This window comes from Pongo abelii, chromosome 2 (assembly GCF_028885655.2).
Source record: "Pongo abelii isolate AG06213 chromosome 2, NHGRI_mPonAbe1-v2.0_pri, whole genome shotgun sequence".
NCBI classification, from domain to species: Eukaryota; Metazoa; Chordata; class Mammalia; order Primates; family Hominidae; genus Pongo; species Pongo abelii.
Window position 1 is genome coordinate 167,218,247 of NC_085928.1, and position 21,497 is coordinate 167,239,743.

General features: G+C 39.3%; 1 protein-coding gene across 14 annotated transcripts in view; it reads right to left on the minus strand.

Annotated features, from left to right (window-relative positions):
- VEPH1 (ventricular zone expressed PH domain containing 1) overlaps window positions 1-21,497 on the minus strand; it is a 315,043-nt gene that overhangs the window by 270,017 nt on the left and 23,529 nt on the right. For 4 of the 14 annotated variants that reach the window (XR_008523995.2, XM_054552900.2, XM_063722296.1 and 1 more), the window contains exons 1-2: window positions 14,326-14,465; window positions 6,249-6,543 (exon numbers count right to left, since the gene is read on the minus strand). The exons of 1 other annotated variant lie outside the window; for it this stretch is intronic. Coding sequence is in view for 12 of the 13 variants with exons in the window: in XM_054552900.2 (XP_054408875.1) it covers window positions 6,249-6,386 (138 nt within the window). In the remaining variant the exon portion in view is untranslated. Of the gene's footprint in view, window positions 1-4,225; window positions 4,333-5,125; window positions 5,294-6,248; window positions 6,544-10,443; window positions 10,706-14,325; window positions 14,507-21,497 lie in introns of those variants that run through there. 9 more of the 14 variants (XM_024245018.3, XM_063722297.1, XM_063722298.1 and 6 more) reach the window with 7 other exon arrangements.

Here is a 21,497-nt window from a genome sequence, read left to right on the forward strand (position 1 = left end):
CCGCCCCCTCTTCATTACATGCACATACTTCAGCAAATCCTGTTGGTCCTATCTTCAAAATACATCTAGGATCATCTGAACACTTCTCACCACCACCACTGCTCCATGATGGTCAGAAACTCTGCTGCTTCTTATCTGAATTATTTCAGTAGCCACTTAACTGGCCTTTGTGATTTCACTCTTGCCTTTCCACAGACTGTTCCCAAAACAGGAATAGAAAAATTAGACCATGTTACTTCTGCTCAGAACTCTCCACTGGCTGCCCAAGACTCCAACAATCCAGCCTCCACTTCTCTCCTAACCTCATCTCCCTTTCCCCATTGTTCCCTTCACTACAGCCACACTGACCTCAGAAACTCCAGCCTACAACCTCAGGACTTTTGTACTTAATGGTTCTTCTGCCTGAAATGATTTCTCCAGTACAGCCACACTGACCTCAGAAACTCCAGTCTACAGCCTTAGGACCTTTGTACTTAATGGTTCCTCTGCCTGAAATGATTTCCTCCAGGTACCCAAAAGTATTGTTCTCTCATCTCCTTCAAGTTTTGCTTAAATGTCAGCTTTTGTCTCAGTATGGACTACCTTGTGCATCCTATTTGAAATTTCAAGCCTCCGATATCCTGTCACTGCCCTCTGCTTTAATTTTCTACATAGCACTTACTTATCATCTTCTAATACACTACATATCTTCCTTATTTATTTGTTTATTTTCTGTCTTACCCAATTAAATGGATGATGTCAGAGGGCTTTTTTTGTCTTTTTTGATTACTCTTATATCCTAGCATCCAGTACAGTGTCTGAAACATAGTAGACAACTAATAAATATTTGTTGGATAAACTGGAAAATGTATATAGACAAATTATTAGGATTAGTAGGAGAGTTGAGTGAGTTTGCTGAACATAAGATCACCATACAAGAATCATTTATGTTATAATCAACTGAAAATAGAATTGGAAAATATAATTTTAAAAAAGAACATTATTCGTATTCTCAGAAAAAATATAAAACACTTATACATTTAACAAAAGTTGTATAATATTCTTAACATTCTTAGGAAAAATATCATAAAACCTCTTTGAACAACATTTAAAAACATATAAATAAAGGGATAGAAATGCAATGTCTATGGATATAAAGACAGTATATAATGATGTTAATTTTCTTCAAATTAATCTATAGATATAATAACATCCAGTTAAGATACTGATAGAATTGTTCAGAAAACAGGAGAAGCTTAATATAAAATTATTAAAGAACAGAAAAAAACAAAGCAATGTTAAAGAAGGGTGGGAATACTGTCCTATCAGATATCAAGACTTATTACAAGGTAAGAGATAAGCTGTGTATCAGAGTGAGATATGCAACCTGCATAGGTGACAAAGGACTAATACAAGAATACACAAAATAGTCCAAGTTAATAAAAATAAGATTTTAAGACTACAAAAGAAAAAAGAAAAAAAAACATAAACAGACACTTCACTGGAAGTAAAGTGGTAGGCACTTCCTTCAGAGGAAAACAAATGGCATACAGCAAATAAGCATATGAAAAAATGGTCAACCTTGGTAATAATGAGAGGAGTGTATATTTAAACAATTACATGCTGCTTCACTTAGATTTAAAAAAAAACTTTTAAAATCTGATAAAAGCAAGCACTGGTGAGGATATAAAGCAACTGGAACTTTCAAACACTGATGTTGGGTGTGTAAACTGGCACATCCCTCTTGGAAAGCAATTTGTTGGTGTATCACAAAGTTGCAAATACACAAAACTCTAAAACCTGTTGTTTCACTTTTAATTGTGTACTTTAGAAATACTTGACAATTACAATTATTTAGAACTTTAGAAATAATTGGCCAAAATTGCCAATTATAAGAATGTTTACTGTAGCGCTGTTTAAATAATAAATATAAACCAAAAAAAGAATGGATACATTGTAGCACATTCATATAAGGGAATACTCTGCCTCAGCAAAAATAAATGAGTTGAAACTACGTGTACCAATATAGACAAATCTCAAAAACGTAATTTGAGCCCTATGACAACATTTATATAAAGTTTAAAAATACAAAATACTATGCTGTAATTCACTTTGGAACCATGGATGTGTAGCAAAAACAAAAACAAAAAGCAACGATGCATAGCTAAATACCACAAGGAGGATATTGGTTACCTTGGGAGGCATGAGGGAGAAGAATTGGATTAAAAAGAGACATGCAGGGATTTTCAATTGTACCTAACATGTTAAAGTGGGTGATTCTGTGTGCCTGGTGTGTTTCATTGTTAAAAGAAAAATAAAGAGAAATGGAAGGTGGGTGGATCGGTTGGGCATGAGGTGAACACCAATGGAAAGGTGGGAGAAGTGGATGGATGAGTGGATAAGAGAATCTCACTCGGAGTAGCCTGGGAGGAAAGCCAAGTTAGTACAAGTGATTATCTGGTAAGAGTGGTCTAGAAAGGACTCGAAATGAAAAGACAAAACTTAAGGGTATGTTTGGGAACTTGGAGAGGATACTGAGTTGAGAAGTCACATTTTGAAAGTGAAACATAAGGGCAAAATATTTCATAGTAGTATTTTGTAGTAACTGGTAGAAAAAGAGGACATGGACTGGACAGTGAAATCTAGTAAAGTTTAATTATTTTTGTGAGTGGCTTTGGGGGAAGGATTGGAGGCTTGTTTGCCACATTTTTGGATTCCACAAAGCTGAAAGTGCTAAGTAATATATTTGACAGAATCATGATATTTAAAAGACATATTCTGGACTAAGGGCTTAAAGACAATAATTTTTTTTGCAATGTTTAAAATGTGGCAGAATACACTTTAAAAAATTTAAACTTATCTAATTATAAGTCTTGATTCAACCTGAATGCCTTAGCACATCACAAGATAAATGTGGACAACTGATTTTTTAAAAACACAGAATATTTGACTAGTATTAGTAGTTGTTCTAAGCAATTCGTCTGAGTATTGGGCAATGATAAATTATAATAATAAATTAGTACTATTCCAAAGGAGGGTAACCAGAATGTTAAGAGTGTAGGTTGTACCTGGGAGCTTCAATGAAGCCTTCTCTAACAACGTAGAAACAAGATTGTCCTTTGAGGATTAAACCAATAAAGTCCACTCGTATGAGTGGGATTAGCCAGTAGAGACCTAAACCAAGACATTGTCTTTTGATGGGTGACTTTGCAAGTGAGTTAGATGTAATCTCAGGGAGGAAGGGCTGGAATGTGATTGTAATGGAGGAGGAAGAAACCTAATCAATAAAAGTACTTCTTATCCAAAGAAAGACTGAGTAAACAGACTTGAGGAGAACAGCATGAAACACACAAGAATTCTGATCCATACGAGTTATAATTTTCATTGTAAATCAGCACACCGTGTTCTTATCTAATTTATATTTCCAAGTCTTGTATTTGGATAGCATGATTTGGATAGCATTTCTCAGGTACCAACAAAATTGAGTTTTCCAGATCTGACAGTTGAGGGTTACAACATGAGGTGCTGTAACCTTTCCCTGACACAGGCTCCTTCTTTGTCATGGAAAAATCCAAGGACACTAAGATGTTTAGCTGGGAGGAGACACGCCAGAGGTGAAGCCTGGTGCTTATCTTCAAAAGGTTTAAAGTTTTTCTTGTAGAAACAGAGGGTAGAAGCTTTTGATTGTTGGGGCCAGAGAACAGAACACAGACAACAGGTAGAAAGTACAAAGTAAGATTTCATCTGGCTAAGCAGATGAACATGTTAACCATTTGAACTCCCAACAATGAAACAGCTCTCTCTCTTTTCAGGGTTCTTTGATCATAAGCAACAGAAAAAGTCTGAATAAGTACAGCAAATAATAATAATAATAGCAATAGGAAGAAGATAAGAGGTGGCCCACATATTTGAGGAGAAAGTGAAGTACCAGGCCTTAAAAGGAGCAGTGATTAAGGCAGCTACAATGATAGAGGGGGAGGAAGTAAAGTACTGTTTCTTTGGGGCACCGTCCTCATGATAAATCACCCTCTGCTGGTATCTTTCTTAAAATTACTGGGGAAAAGCTTCTGATTTTCAAGCTTGGGCCAGGTGTCCACCTCTTCTCTCCGCCACCCCTGATAGGGAAGGGTAGTGGGCACTCATGAGTAGGGAACCTTGATGGAGATGCCATCAAGGCTTCATGCAATGGAAAGGGACAATTTACCAAAGGAAAATTGAGAAGCAGATAAAAATATTAGAAACCCACCATATTCTCATCATTGCAAGTGCAGGAGAAGCCACCTATTTTTCAGCAATCTTCTGTGCTGGAAGTTGGAAAAGGCGATTTAGAAGATCCCTTCCTGTTCTACGTTTCTGAAGAGAAATTGAGAAGTGGAATTGATTACTGAGATCCAAGGTTGTTAGGAAAGACCTAGAGAGGAATAGCTGGGGCTGGATCTGAGGGAAGGATGGGACGCAGCTAAGGGGAAGTGAGCCATAGAGCAGGCATGGTGGTTCCATGTGCTAATCAGAAAAGGAAGATAAGGAGCTGCTGGCATTGGTAACCTCAAACTTGATATATGTAAATTAGAAGCTACCATTTTTCTTCTGCTCCATGAGAGGGTTACAGATAGAGAAATGGAAGAAGTAAGATGTGGTAAAAGTTAGTAGATGAAGAAGACACACGAACTCCTGGCTCTCCAGAACTCCTGGTAGAGTGAGATGCTATTTGGACAGCTTAAGGAATGGACAATGATCCTAATGACAAGGGACCTGCCAGCCTTAATAGTTAACCAGTGGAGCTATATAATAGAACTGAGTCACTAGTCCTAAAATTCTGAATTTGGTGTCTGTGAAACAAAGCAATTAATGATGGAAACAAAATAAATAACTGGCCACTAGTGACCTCTAGTGGAAGTAGGCTTTAGGGAACTTATGTGATCTGATTTCTGTTTTGTTTTGTTTTCCTAGTAAGAAAATGAAAACCAGTGTAATTTTCAGCCAATTGATTTGCAGAGGAGTGTGAAAGAAGGGGCTTCTGAAAACAGGACAAAAATCTTACCCAGAAAATGAAAATGTACCGGGAACATGTTGTACTTTGCGTCAAACTAAGTTGATTAATGTTCTGGAAAAGATGTGGATGAGTAATTGCCATCAAAGACATTACCTGAGAAAAGAAGAGTTTTTTGAACAGTGACTTCATTGGTCACTGGGGAGAGTTCGGCATGTTAATGGCAGTCAGCAAGAGAAAATAGGCTTGAAGCGGAGGCTGCACGGGTTGCCAGTATACCTTTTAAATATATCTTCTTTGTAACATGGAAGAGCGCCGTTGTTTCTGAAATATGCATACATTTGCCAATTCAGTATTATATGGCTTGAGTCCCACCACTTTCATCTTCCCAATGGGTGTCTGTGCCAAGTGTTGGCAAACACTGCTGAGCTGGGAGGATGTGGGTGGATGCCTGGTGGCCCTAGGCCTTTGAAGTGGGACCATTCTCATGGAGGGTCCAAGTACAATCAAGAAGGTCAACATGAAACCACACTGGGCACTCCACATCCATCCCCTTTGGGAAGTGCTTTCAGAATATATAATCTTGACATTGAAGAGAAGCAAAGGAATGCAAGTATTGATGGGAGGTTTTACATCTGTCTCATCACACTGGGGACTAATAATGGGTGGGTGGAATTAAATGGTGGGTCCAGGGAGTGGGGGTGCAGGTGGGTAGAAAAAGAAGCAAGGGAAACATAAAAAATAGAGACAATACAGAAGTAAACAGAATCAGCGTTATCAAGCCCTGGGCAACTGTCACTTCTGGCAGCAAAGCGATCATTGTCCTTGTCTCGTATTACCTTCGTGGCAGGAGGTGTCATCCTGCCTTCTTTCACTATTCAGCCTCCCACACACACCCTGCTCTTGTTTACTGATGCTGTTGTGCAGCTCTGCAGGTCTGCTTTTCCCTGGATTGGCTCCCTCTCCTCTCAGTGTCATTTCAAGGATATAAAAATAGCCCCTAAATAATATTTTTGTGAGAATTCCACGCTGGTCTGCAATTTTCAGAATTCTGGTCTTTGTGAGTGGGCAAAAGATGATCTAACCGCCCCCCACTAAGCCATGACTTCCCTACTGATATTTCTTAGATGCCAACAAACCCACAGAGCAGATTAAGAGAGACCAATATTAGTGGTATTTCCTCTTTCCCCTGCAAAGATCTTTCTGCCAGGATATATACAAATCTCTAGCTCTAGGATAGGCCATTTCAGAGTTGTAGTCCATAAACCAGTTTACTTACTGAAGATGAGCTAATTATCTTAATTTGCTCCAAAGCTTCTGTCAGGCTGTCTTCAATCTCAGAGTCATCTAAGGAGAAGAGGTCCCCAGCTCGTGAAAGATCTTTTTGTCCCAAAACCAGTCTGAACAGTTGATGCATGGTGAGGATGAGTTTGATCAGTTGACTTTCTACAGACCCAGAGTCATGTGTTTCAGTTATCAGAGGTCAGTAAGACAAAAACATGTAGAAGGAGGTATACTTCTTATTCCATGAAAGGTCATTTTTCTCCAGACTTTGAGGTCTTCATTGACACTCTCTGCAAGGGAAACAAATGACACAATATAGCCACTGGCAGAATGGCATAAGCTCCCAATGTGAACTCAGTGTCCCGCGGAGAGAGAGAGAAAAAAGAAACTTGGAAACATGTGCCTAGAGTAATAGTTCCTGGCTTAATGATCTTTAAATGAGCTCTTTCCTTGTTTTTGTCTCAAAAAGTCTTGTCAAAAATTACTAGGTTTCTCCAGAATTTAATTTGAACTTTAAAAGTCAACATGAGCCCCACACTTTTCTCCTTTCTACATCCTTCTCTTCTTTCCATGTCAGAAAGACAAACAACAATCATGCCTAACACTTGCCAGATTTTCCTCAAGCAGATTCTCATGGGAATCAAACAGAAAGGGAGAACAAAAGGAAAAGAGGGAGCATAGGAAACATCTCCTAGACCCACTTCCTCAAACCCTTTCTTCCAGAACCTGGACACAGAAACCAGTGCTTACCCTCTCGGCTGGGCTGCCTTGCTATGCTAGCAGTAGAAGTTCCCCGCTCTGTCAGTCAAAAAGGTGACCTCAGTACTTACCCTACTCCTATGTACTCTATAATCAAGTAGCAATAAAATAAAGATGCTGCTTAGGAGAATGGCATTAGATAAATCTCTACTGAACATGAAGATGAACTTTAACACTAAAATGAACATGATAGCCTTGCCATGCGGGCTAAAAAGGAGGACTTTGGGATCAGGCAACTCTCCCTCTATTCCAGTTGAAGTAATAAAGTCCCACTATATTTCTCACCCAATTAACAGTCTACAGAGAGGAAGGCAATGGCACAAATTAGACATCTGATTATTCTCATCAGCTCCCTTCTGGGCCTAATAAAATCACAGACCATTTGCACTGGCAGAGACCTTAGTAATCATTTAATGGCCAGTGAGGTTTAATGACTTCCCCAAGGCCCTATAATAGCTGTGGCAAGGAGAGTCTACTGATTTCAGTCTAGTGCGCTTCCCTCACAGTTTACAGTAGAGTGGAATCACCTCATACATGTGGGTAGCTTACAAATGTAGCCACATGCTTGGCGAGAGCCAAGAGTGAGTTATTTAATATAAGCAATAGGCATTTCTGCCTAGCATTTTACTCTGAATAGTTTGCCAGGAAGAGTGTGAAAAGGGAGAGGAGAATCTATTGTTCCCTTGGGTAGTCTCAGACCTCTCCTCTGAGCTATTATTGTGAGAACACCTCTTTGTGTTGAATGCAAGTTTAAAGACACATACTCTTCAAACAACATGGCTTCTAAATACAAGCCAAAGCTTTCATTAGACACTCAACTAAATAAGCTATCTGTAGTATTGTGAGTGGTACAATTCATGAGTCATAGGGATTTTAAGGAAAATACTCTCTATATGCAATTTTTGTACTATCTATCAGCTTTTGAAAAATGAAGCCTAACACTTACATGCCTTTATCTACGTACCAGGCATAAACACTTTGCAAATATTAATTCATCTAATCCTCATAACTATATGAAGATATGTCATCCCCACTTTGTAGGTAAGCAACCTGAGGTAGTTAAATAACTGCTAAAGCCATGCAGCTACCAAGCTGGGGAGCTGGAATTTGAACCCAGAGACTCCAGTAGTGCTAGACTCCAAGTTCATAATCATTATGAAATATTGACTCCATGTAAGATGTGAGGCTACTGTTAGGAGTAAATGTCCTCAGAGCATTATTAATATTTAGTGATGAAGGTGTGAGCAGGGTTATCAAGCAAGAAAGTGAATTCCTCTCCCCTTCTACACTGCTCCTGGATCCTTGCCCATTCTATGCCCTGGGATTTAGAGCAACCAGAGTGCAAGACAGACACAGGAGAAGATGCTTGGAGGGAGAGCAAAGGAGAGTGGTAAGCTTTCAGAGGGAGGTGGAGCACAAAGTGAGGTACTGAAAAGTAGTTTGCACCCTGGGAAATGTGGAAGGGCAAATCACAATATCTCTAAGAAAAATCAGCACAGTGTTTTCCTACATTTTTGTCTTAACATATTTTCCTCCCAGGCTCAGATACTTACAGTGACAAGAGTCTCAATAAAATAATATTCAGGAAAATTGGATGGAAATGACTTCACCTGACCTGTCAGCTTGTTGGACTTGTGGCACTCCATGAAGTACATTCAGCTGCTCCAGTCATAGATGCTCAGGAGCTCCAAGAAGGAGCAGAAATACGTGCTGGTACAGAGGAGCACCCCCAGGCTTTTCCTGGGCTCTTTCTGCACACTCCACATTTACATGACACCTGGTGTGGAGTCCCACATTCATGCTGCCAACTTCAGCTGTTACTCTTGAGGGCCCATCACATGCAAAACATTGCTTTGGGCCCTAAACAGAAACATCAAGTTGTTTAACACACAGCCATACAGGAAAGCTTTCATAAACCTAGGGGTGGAGTGGGCAGAGGTGAGACTTACACATCATTTTTCAAAGGGCTCTTTTGCACATTTTCAACTGTGATCTTCAAAACACCTTCTACAATATGGGAGTGACCAAGAGAAAAATCTCCTGGATACTAACTACAAAAAGAAGTTTGGGGAAGTACAAGGGAGAGAGAAGTCACTTCCAGGGGAAGATGATAATGAATAGCTTTATGGAGGAAATGGTATTTGAGAAGCACCTTTAGGATAGCTAAGATTTTTACAGGTTTTATTCAATGCACTTGTGCTGAGTTCATACTAAGTCATCTGTTCATCTAGGAACCGAGGGTCATGTCCCAGCTCAGCTACTCAGCTATTATGGGACCTTTAGTTCATGTTTTTTTCTTTTCTTGAGCCTTGGTTTTCTTATTTGCAAAATGGGGCTAATACACACCTCGTCTATTTCATCAGGGTGTTTTTGAGGGTCACAGGTGATAATGTGTAAAGGAGCCCTTTATAAAATAATGGTACAACTGACATTTGGTGGGTGTTTGCCATGTGTCAGGTACTTATCTCAGTGCTTCTCATATACTAAGCCACTTAATTCTTATGACAATTCCATGCAATCAAAAACTGATGTTTGGAGAGGAAAGTAACCGCCAGCCTTCAAGAGGCACTTGAAGAGTAAGTTGCCGAGTCAGGATTGAAGGCAGCTGGTCTCCCAGGATAGTTGTATTCATGACTGTGTGAGATAATTATTATTGAGCTGCCTCCCTTCCCATCAGCTCTCATTCAATGAGTACCTCCACATGCTGCACATCCCTCCCTAAATAAGGACTGGCAAGGCACATTATTTATTTTTCAGCAGCTCTCATTAATATTTTGCTCAGGTGTCTGGCTTCTCCTGCTGGTCTTTTTGCAACAGCAGGGAAGGTCAGAGCCGGATCAAATTCTACCTCATGTTCTGAGAAACTCCCTACCCTTATGAATGTCATAGTCCTGTGGCCTGTGTGCACGTGTACATATACATGTACCATGTACACACAAGCATACCATATACACACATGCACATATGCGCACATACTTAAAATACTTTCTACACATCAACCTTTTTGCTAGACACTAGATGCTTTCTTCTTTTAGTTCTCCCATCAACTCTGCAGGTAGATATTACCACCTAAGAGGAAACAGGACGAGTGAGGTTAAGTATCATGCCCAAGGTTACACACAGAGCCAATATTCACATCCAGGTAGGCCAGACTCCAAAATCTCATACTTCTTGCATGATTTTTAAAAGCTGGCTTATAAAATTCTTACTGCCTTTAATTTGCTTCCTTCATAATTTCTTTCCCTAATCTTTAAAGGGTTGTAATCTGAGGCCCACCTTCTCATCATTTAGTTTGTTTGTTTGTTTTTTCAGGTATTTGCTGGCGAATCAGCTTTCTGTAAGGAGAAACAGAAACCACAAAAACAGAAATGACGGCGCCAAACTGGCACATTTCAGGGAGTCACAGCTGTCCCGCGCAAACTCGACTTTACCTGCGTGCTACTCCTCAAAGGCGCCCTTGCAGTTACTCGGCTGTCTGGTTTGAGACTGGGCGGGAGATTCAGGCAGGCTCCGAGGGCACAGCGAGTGGAATCCGCTCAGCTCAGTGAACCTGAAGTTGTTCATTGCGGAGCCGGTGCCGGGTGGAAGAATTCAAGGAATGCAGCCTGATGCCACCGGCAGCCCCAGAGACCGGTCAGGTGACAGGCTGCACCTCACCCAGCGGAGTTACCTCCCAGTGCAACGCTGTGTTTCCTGAGGTGAAACACAAAGCCTGCTCCAGTAAAGGAGAGTTGTTTTTAACAGAGAAAACAGAACTCCCTGTGTTCGTGAAAATCTATACTTTCCCAGGGAAGAATGGGGGGCGGGGGCGAGCCACGCGGGAAACTATTTTCAACAGGAACTCAAGCAGGTGAACGGAATGGCTGTAGGGAGCCACCTCTGGGAGCTCCAGGGGAGGAGAAGAGAACTGCAGCTTCATTAACACTTCTCTCTCCCTGAGATCTCACACACGTTTTGGAAACACTGAGTGTACGTCCAGTAAGAGTCACCTCCTAAAGAAAGTATCCCTTTACTCTGCCTCTAGAGTAATATTGTTGAAAGTTGAAGTATGCGGGAAGTTGCTAATAAACAGAACAAACTTCACAACATACGTACTCTCTTTTTTTCGTTATTTGCTGGGAAGCTTTTCATAAAAATCCACGTGGACCAGATATATTGGATTTGTACTTTTAAATATTGCAGCAACACTCAGGCAAAAGGTTTATCCTGCTTATTCTACTGACACTCCGACGGAGAAAAGGGCACTGGAACCTTCCTTTATTCTTTAAACAGTTAACAGTGCACTTTAAAAAGCAAGGTTTCTAAGACTGCATTCTTCTCTACCCCTAAGTTGTCTGTTCCTGTGGTAGATCTATAGCTATCAAATCATCTGTCTTCTGGCAATGCGTACAGGCAGCTATCCTGCAGATAATCTCATCTTTGTGCTCACTAGGGTGTGTCTACTTAAAGGGTGTGGTCAGGGTGGCCACAGTAAAACCAGGTCATATGTTCCAGGAGAACGACCTCGTAAATCTGCCTAGACAGTTGGTGATCAATCATATTTTTATGCCATCCACATCTGGAGAACTATCCCCTTGAAGAATTCCTTTATAGAAATCAAGAATCCAGTCATTCATGAGTAGCTGTATTTTTTCATTAGTAGTTTTTCTAATTTACAATATACTAATGAAGTCTCGTCTTTTAATGGAATAGATGATATTGCTTTGGTCTTCCCTTTTAATCTTCTATTCATTATTACTGATTTTTAATCCCTAGATTTTTATCCAGTTTTATTTTTTTAAAGGGTGTAGAGTCCTGAATTGGACACTCTATGGAACTCCAGTAAGAAGAGCAGAGTGGTAAGAGTATGGGAATCTAGACTCAACTGGGTTCCAAGCTCAGCTATGCCATTACGTGCAGTGTAAACGTGGGCAGGTTAATTAGACTCCCTGAGCCTGGAATTCCTCCTTTGCTCCTGAGGATTGTGATATGGGTTGTTGGGAGGTTTAAGGAGATGATACAAAACATTTAACACAGAGCCTGGCATATGGCAACCACAGAAAAAGTGCCAGCAATCATATCCTTAAGGGTACTATTATTCCTATAGATGGTCCACCAGTTAACACATCCCAATGCCATACCTTTTAAAAATTAATACACGACTGTACTGTTCACTAAATTGAGTTCACAGAGCTAAAGATGTTTAGGTTGTTTCCATATGTGCCATATTTATACCTTTGTTGTCCTTTCCCTATCTTAGTCATCCTGTTCTTACCTCTGGGTTGTTCACTTTTCATCTGTAAACTTCATTCTTTTGAATGAAGTTTCCCTGTTGATTTTTTGGCAACCTTATCTTGTTTCCCGGAGAGATAGTTTTACTGTGATCCTACCCCCACCAAGGTTGAACAATAACAGTGAATGTTTTTACAGAGCAGAAATAGGCTAGAATACAATGTATCTCAAACTTTTTGTGGCTGGGTAATCCAAACACCTGAGTTTTCCATGGAAGTGTAGCACTCTTTCCCGTGTTTATTAGTGAGAAAGGAGTGGCCCTCCAGGGCTCAAGCTACTTTCTTTACTACTTTTCAAGGTGACCTACACTCAATGCCCACTAATAAAACACTAGTGGCTTACTCTATTATGCATCTGTAGATTCTGCTAAATGAAAATATACATGAACCGGAGGACTTAATCGCCACACTATTGGCATACTGCCTGTAGAATAATTGAAACTCTTGGGGGAGATTTCAATCACCATAATTAACTCAAGAAACCAACTTATTCTGAAGAATTCAGCCTCTAGCTTGCAACTTAGGTTAGGGTATACCCTGGCTTCCTCACTTCAGAAAATTCTAGAATGGCAATATTTATTTACATTACACTTTAGACTACATTACTCTGCATCAAAACATTTTCGTTTTATTCACCTGTATTAAAAATGCTCATGAACAAACTTAGACCCATTTGGGGTCTAGAAACTTTCAATAAAGTTCTCAGATTTTTCCCTTGAAAGAAAGGATTACAGATTCTTTTGAAGGAGCATCTTTTTCACACAGCGTGAAAGGACTACAGGCGTTCCCATGGGAATTGGCTGCACACATTTCAGCCCTTCCCACAAGATGTCTATTGTTCCCTGGATGTCTCTGGGCTTCCTTGGCTGTGGCATGCTGCTACACTTCACTTCTGCTGAAAGCCTCTGAGTCTGGCTTATTCCAAGCGGTGCTAAAGGCTTCAGCCCTGTCTTTTTGCTAGAGTACATACGATCTAAGTTTGTAGCAGGCTTATTTCATAAGTACATGAAAAAATAGATTTGGTGACCTATTTAGTCAAGAGCCCAAAAAACTACTTAATTTTGATTACATATTTCAATTTATTAAAGCACAAATAGGAAATATTTCCTTCAAAAAGGATGAGAAATACTTATCTTTAAGTCTAATAAACTTTCTAAAATCAAGGCTTTTGTGACTTGTCATAATTTTATAGTATATTCATTTTCACCTGTAAATTTTGACTTTGCTGGTCATTTTTGCTCTGGAATAATACAAATCTTGCTGAAAAATCATAACTCAAAGTCGTGGGTTTGTTCTTCCAGAAAATGTACCAAAACTCTCAAACTACGTGGAAAACTTAATGTTAAATGTATCTCCATTTACGTTTAAGTTTCATGTACTAAATATCTATATGACCAACTCAAATATTTCTCTAAATATTTTTTCTGCTTTTTAAATCAAAAATATATAAATGTCATTTAATCCAATGGTTGATTATTACAACAATTTAAGTGTGTATCTGAAAGAATAAAACAGTGGTTAGATTTAATTATGATTTGTAAGATATCTGAAACACCAAAGGAAAAAACGGCAGCAGCAACAAACAGTAATGGTGACCCTGTTCAACCCACTGACTGTAATGATGCTATAATATTTAATTTTCTTTGAAAATCCGTAGGCAGAGCCAGTTTCTTTGCTGGTTGCAAAATGTTGATTGAGGTAAACAAAAGTATAAAATAGAAATGAGACTAGATTATTAAGGAGTAAAACAAAAATGCACATAATATGAATCTAGAAGCACAGCTTTCTGCTCCTGAGGCCTAGAGACATGTTTTAATAACCCACAGAGAAGTGGCATTTTTACCCTAATAACCAAAATGCCTGCATACATGGCTAGACACACAGCTCCCAAATGTGCTTTATCTGCATAATCAGCCAGCCCCTGGAAGTTTCTCAGCTCCATTCTCCTATCCCCCACTCTTTGCTTCTCTGCAGCCTCTGACATTTACTTTAATTAGCTTTTGTTTTTGCTGAACAAAAGGACATGAAAGAAGATAGCCATACCTCTTTGCACAGGAATCTCTGGTCATAGAAAATAGAAGGCAAAATCCTTGATCTTTAGAGCACTGCAGCTGGGACCCATGACCACGCTCAGAGGCAGCCTTGCAGCTGCTGCTCAGTCCTGTGGGCTGCAGCCGCGTCCCCCTGAGCTGCCTGTCAAGCCAGTGGTACATTTCATTCCCTCCCCATGGACTCACTGTGCGGAATTGGGCAAATGAGTAACTTTTCTTCTCTCTCCCAAACTTCTGCTTAGACCTAACAATTGGCACAAAGCTTCACTTATTTCTACACTAGATTTACAGATATCTCTGAGCAGATCTGTAGTTTGAAAGAATTAGATTTGCCTAACAACCAGTAATTTAGGTTCTGTTAATGAATAACTCACTTTAAGAAATCAAGGAAGTTTTAGGTTAATATCAGATGTGGGGCCTTTTAGCAGGCATCAGGAAAAAGGCTTGGAGAGGGAATGGAGGAAGGGAAGCACTGGAATGAAATGGTATCAAATATGATAGAAGAAAAATACCACAAGAGAAGCAAAATGGCTAGTGTGAAGGAGCAAAAGTCTAATTATACTATTGGTATTGCTTACGAAACACACAACAACTTAATGAAACATCCCTGGTAGCACTAGAGATTTTTCTGAACCCTCATGGTTCCTTCTTGCATCCACCCAAATTTCTAACTCCCTTCCTTTTACCATCCAAATATAGAACTCCTCTTTTCAGACCTAATTCATTGGGGATCCCTCACAAGTACTCCCACATCGTCTCATCTCTCTCTCTCTTTTAAGGAGAATGCACTTTAAAACCTCTAATGCATAAATTAATTGGTGGTGCCCAGTGGATTATTATATCTAGAGGCTCTTCTCTCCCTTTAAGTGTATGGCATGGGCTTTCTTCCCTTATTGATCTGAGGTTTTGCCTTCACATAAAGTGATAAAACGTTTCTGAGCCTCTCCCGAATGGAACTTTCAGTCAAACCATGTGAGGGTAACAGGGAGGGTGGGGGCGGGGGCTGCAGGGGGGGAAGTCAGGTGTAAGGTGTACAAGTGGAAATAAAAATATTTCCGTTCGGTGGCAATCATGCTGCATGTAAAAAAATTACTAGCCCAATTAAAAGGACTACTCATGGGGTGAAGATTACTTTCTCTTGTGTTTGCCACTCAACATTCACTTACTCTACTTCTAGTCAAAGCTGCACCCAAATTTCCCTTGGGAAACTATGTCCTTTGGGTACAGCTGATGCCCATAAACAGGATGGGCCTTAATTGGTCTTACCCAAATTAGAGTAATTGCACTCCTATGATCATAGTGACTAGTGCAGGGCAGGTGTATGACCCCTTCTAGGCCAATGAGAGGACAATGATGAAAGCTCAGCTTTGGGAGTAAAAAGTCGAAGCTGCTGGGCTTGATGATAAGAAGGTGTAAGGTCTGGCTGCTATTGCCCTCTTGCCACCAAGAAAACTGTTGACTTCATTTGAGCCCCTTAAACCACCTGCACCTAATGCTAGCAAGACCTACCCTTCAGTGTACACTAATAAATTCCTTAATAGCTTAAGTGATTTTAGATTGGGTTTTCTGCCATTTGCCATTAAAAAATTTCCACCTGACAGAATCAGCCTAACCTAGTTTTGTGGGAGGGCTCTCCTGGGTGCAGCTCATTGAAAATTAAGTGGACTAAGAGACTCAACAGGAACTATCTATGACAAATGGGCTCCTTCAGTGACAACCACAGGCTTCCTCTGACAACTAGTAGATGCAAGAAAGGCCTGGAAAGGAATATAGTCATTCAGTGTACCTGAAAACAGGACTTTCTAAATTATTTTTTCCTAACCAGCTACATAGTCATTTCCTCAATACTTGAGTCCCCCAGAATAATTAAATTTAATCTCTTAGACTTGCCTGGCAGTACCTAGCCACATAACCATTTGACCTCAATACCCTTGTCATGGAATCCATCCATTCATACACAATTTTCAAAAATTTCCTAAAATCACTTATGCTGTTTAGGAATTTATCAGTGGACACTGAAGGGTCGATCTTGCTAGCTTTAGGGGCAGCTGGTTGAAGAGGCCCAAATGAAGTCATCAGGTTTCTTGGTGGCAGAATGGCAACAGCAACCAGATATTACACCTGTTTGTCAAAAATGTGTTTGAGTAATCAGTTTTACAGAGTATTGCTTTGTCTTTATTTTTCCCCTCTGTTCCTGTCTAACTCTCACTCCTTACCCTCCTTTGGGAAACTTGAAATAAAACATTGTCTGTAACCACAAAATCAGACAAAGACGTTTTCTTTACAGAAAAGAGGTAAATTCTAAGGCAACTTACACAGGTGAGTTACATATAAACACTGAGAACTTCTGAATGATTTCATTTTCTATAAATAGTTTTTCTTACCTGTAATCATGAAAGCTCCTGCAAGCGCACCATTTCTATGGTCAGCCTTCCAGCTTTTAAGAGTCCATTGCAGGCACAAAAACTCAGACACAGCCAGGAACTCCCTTTTAGCTCAGCAAAATAGCATGTGGCATGAACTATGACAGTCAAGTTTCTTTCTTTCTTTCTTTCTTTTTTGAGAAGGAGTCTTGCCCTGTTGCCCAGGCTGAAGTGCAGTGGTGCGATCTTGGCTCACTGCAACCTCCGCCTCCTGGGTTCAAGCAATTCTCCCACCTCAGCCTCCCTAGTAGCTGGAATTATAGGCGCACACCACCACACCCGGCTAATTTTTTTTTTTTTTTAGTTTGTTTGTATTTTAGTAGAGATGGGGTTTCACCATGTTGGCCAGGCTGATCTCAAACTCCTGACCTCAAGTGATCAACCAGCTTCAGCCTCCCAAAGTGGAATTACAGGTGTGAGCCACCGCACCCGGCCAAGAGTCAAGTTTCTTTAAGAACAGAAATAGGGCCCTATGGCTAAGGTTTATTCATTTTTTTCATTATAATAAAGAACATTTTGATAAAACATACTCCCAAATTAGAGAAGACTCATTATTCTCCCAAACTAGCTTCTCCTTCTGTGTTTATTTTGGTGAGGGCCCTCACCATCTACCAAGTATACAAACAGGAAAGCTGAGTGTCATCCTGTATTTCGCCCCCTCCTTTTCTCACCCACATCCAGTGACTCTCTGGGTCTTATCTATAATGTGTCCTTAACATTTTGGATAGATCCCAAGGTGGCCCTCGATGATCCACTTTCTGGTGTTTATTTCCCCCTTGTGTAATTTTTCCCACTTGAGTGTAGGTGAGACTTGTGACTTGCTTCTAATGAATAGAATGAAGTAAGATGATAAAATGCTATTCCTGTGATTGCCTTATATTGCTAAGGCTCCATATTGCTGGCAAACTTCCTCTAGAGAGTCTCCTTGCTGGCTTGATGGAGTAATGGACCACGTTGAGAAAGCCCACATGACAAGGAACTATGAGTAGAGTCTAGGAGCTAAAGGTGGCCTGCAGCCAACAACCAGCAAGAAGCCAGGGCCCTCAGTCCTTCAGACACAAAGGAATGAATTCTTCCAACAACCTTAGTGAACTTGGAAGATACCCAGACAAGCTTCCACATGAGAACACAGCCCAGCCAATGCTCTGACTACAGCCCTGTGAGATTCTGAGCAGAGGAACCATCTAAGCCAAGACTGAACTCTTAGCTCACAGAAAGTATGAAATAATAAATGTGTGTTGTTTAAGTAACTAAGTTCATGGTAATTGTTACAGAGTAACAGAAAATGAATATACAACCATTTTTCCTCTATCTACTGTCATAGATAAATAGCTATTTTCTTTGTAAATTCTTCATCCTTTCTTGTCTGGCTATTGACATTAGTCTCTTCAAAGCTCTCACTGCCTCTAACATGGCCTCTTCAACATCATTCTCACTTCTGCCACTAAATCAGCTTTCTAAAATAAAATATGATATATGAATCTCTACTTAAAATTCACAAGTGGCACCCATTACCTGAGGATGAAATCAAATTCCTTTGCTTGGCACGCAAGGGACTTTGTAATCTAGTCTGCACCTGACTCTTCATCTTTGCTTCCCCTGCTTATGCACAAACAACCCTTTGTAGTGAGGTCACTACATTCAGAATACATCCAAGAGCCTATCACTTTTCACCATCTTTACTACCACTGTTGTCTGTGATCAAAACACCATCATCTCAACTCTAACTTGGATTATTGCAATGGCTCCCTGGATTCTGTCTTTGGTATGTTAAAATATAGTCTAAACAGAGCATCCAGGTGATCCTACTAAAATACAAGCCAGAACTGACTCTCCTCTGTTCAATATGGTGCAATGGAATGGCTCTACATCTCACCCTGAGTCAAAGCCAGAGTCCTTTCAATGATTAACAAAGCCCTATATGATATGGCTTCCCCATCTCCCCCACATCTTCAACTTTATCTCTTACAATTCTTGGTTTTGATCTCTCTGCTCCAGTTACACTGGAGCTACACAGAGAATCCTTGTCACAATAGGTAATTCCCACCACAGTGCCTTTACGTTCGCTATTCCCTCTGCCTAGCAGGCTCTTACTCCAGAAGTTCACATGGCTTGCTCCTTCACTTCCTTCATATCTTTACTATACATTACCCATTACTATACATTACCCATACATGTTTCCCTTGATCAATCTCTGTAAAAGAGCAACATACTCTCCCTTCCAGGCATGTCTCATTTCCTGCTTTATTTTCAAATTTTTGTCCATAGCACTTACTATCAACTGACATATTACAAATTTACTTATTTATTTCTTTTTAAAAATTACCCTTCTCTCGCCACTGTCTCTAGAATATAAACTTTATGAGGGCAGATACTTTATTTGTTCGGTTGATCCCTAGACTTTGACATGGTATCTGGCACTTAATACGAACCCGAGTTGTTGAATAAACTTTGAATAAATAGGTGAAGGTAATTTAAGATCAATCAAACTCTCCATGCAAAACTGTGATTTAGAAATAAACGATCTGGTGAAGGATGACTGTAGAAACCACTGTGTCACTGAATTTGGTAGCAGAAAGTTCTGTCCTTCGTGGGCAGATGAAGTAGCAAGAGCAAGTTCCTGGCTCAGCATTGGCACCTGTGGGGGCAGTGGTGGTTTCCCATAGGACCTAGTACAGGAGCAGCAGGGGCTTCCTCATAATGCCTGTTCTCCAGTGTGGTTTTGATTATTCAGTTTTCCCAGAAATTTTGCGAACTTCCATTATCATAATAAAATCCATATCTGTTTAATCACCCAAGAACTGCTTCTGTCACTTGCAACTAAAAAACCCTGACTAATGATTTATACTCATCACTCTCCCTTCTACTTCTGTGCCTTGCTCCTGCCAGTCCCTCAATCTCAAACACCATGAGCTGTCTGTAAAATGCCAACTCTTCTTCCAACCATAACTCTTACCTCTTCCTCTCTGGAAAGATATGCATGCCTAGTAGAGCTGATCACATCCTCCTTTGTCTCCACAGGGTAACTCGTACAGACTTCTACTATATAATTCTCATTCTCTCCCACTAGCTGACAACCCCTCAAGGACAGGCATGAGGTTTTAACTCATCTGAGGAACCTCAGCTCTACTACTATTAGCACAAGGAAAGAATTCAATAAAAAAATTCATGAATGATGGTTTCTTTATAAAAACATCAGTGAAATAACAATTCTATAATTGAAAATAATTCTGATGCAGAAAGAGAGGGATAGCAAAGAAACCCATTGACTGATGTGCCAGTTTTTCTTGCCAAACTGGTAAAAAATAATTCTAATTTTTCCAGTATTAGCAAAGAGAAAGAAAGGGGACATATCCTTTTACTGAAAAAATGCTAGCCAGCCTGATAGGAAAAATAGAGAAAAGACACAAATTACCAGTATCAGGAATAAATGAGTTAACATCACTTCAGATTCTGGAGATATTAAAAGGAAAGTAAGACAATTTTATGGAAATTTATGTCAATAAATTCGACAACTTAGATGAAGTGGACAAGTTCCTTGAAGGACAAAAACTGTCAAAGCTCACTCTAGAAAAACTAGATAACCAGAATAGCCCTATATTTATTTACTTTAAAATTGAAAGTATACTTAAAAACATTCACATAAAGAAAATTTGAGACACAGATGGCTTCACTGGTATTCTACAAAACAATTAAGAAAGAAATAATAACCATTGTATACAAATTCTTTCAGAAACTTTATTTCACAACTCATTTCATGAAGCCACCCTTACTCTTATATCAAAACCAGACAGTGTGATATCAAATCAAGATAGACAGATGAATCAAAACAGAACTCAGAAATAGAAACACACATATATAAACAACTCATGTTTGTGTAAAGCCATTTCAGTGAAGAAACAATAGGTTTTTTTCAAAAAACAGTACTGGAACAGTTGTATATCTATATGCTAAGAAAACACTTTGTTCCATAGTTAATTCCACATATAAAAATTAACTTCAAATAGATCATAAGCATAAAAGTTAAAACTATAAAACTTCTAAACTAAAACATAAAACAAAATTTTTATGAACCTGAGTTAAGTAAAGCTTTCTTATATATGACACCAAAACCATGATTTATTTTTAAAATGCTAATAAATTACTATTAAAATTAAAAATTTTTGTTCTTCAAAAAATACTGTTATGAGAAGGAAAAGACAAGACATATACTTGGAAAATATATTTGCAAAACATATTGCTGATAGAAGACTTGTATTCAGAATATATGGGCTCCAGAAAGTCATTCATAAGAAAACAAAAAACCTAATAAAAATGGTCATGAGATTTGCACAGGTACTTCATCAAAGATCTATGGATGAAAGATAAACATGTGAAAAGATACTCAACATAACTAGCCATTAAGAAAATGAAAAATCAAAACCACAATGAGCGACTACTACATAAACCTATTAGAATGTCTAAAATTAAAAAAAAAACACACAACAAAAATTAACTCAAGATGGATTAAAGACTTAAATGTAAAACCTAAATAAACCTTAGAAGAAAACTTAGGCAATCCAATTGAGGACATAGCCATGAGCAAAGACTTCGTGACTAAAACACCAAAAGCAATTGCAACAAAAGCCAAAATTGACAAATGGGATCTAATTAAACGAAAGAGCTTCTACACAGCAAAAGAAATTATCATCAGAGTGAACAGGCAACTTACAGGATAGGAGAAAATTTTTGCAATCTACCC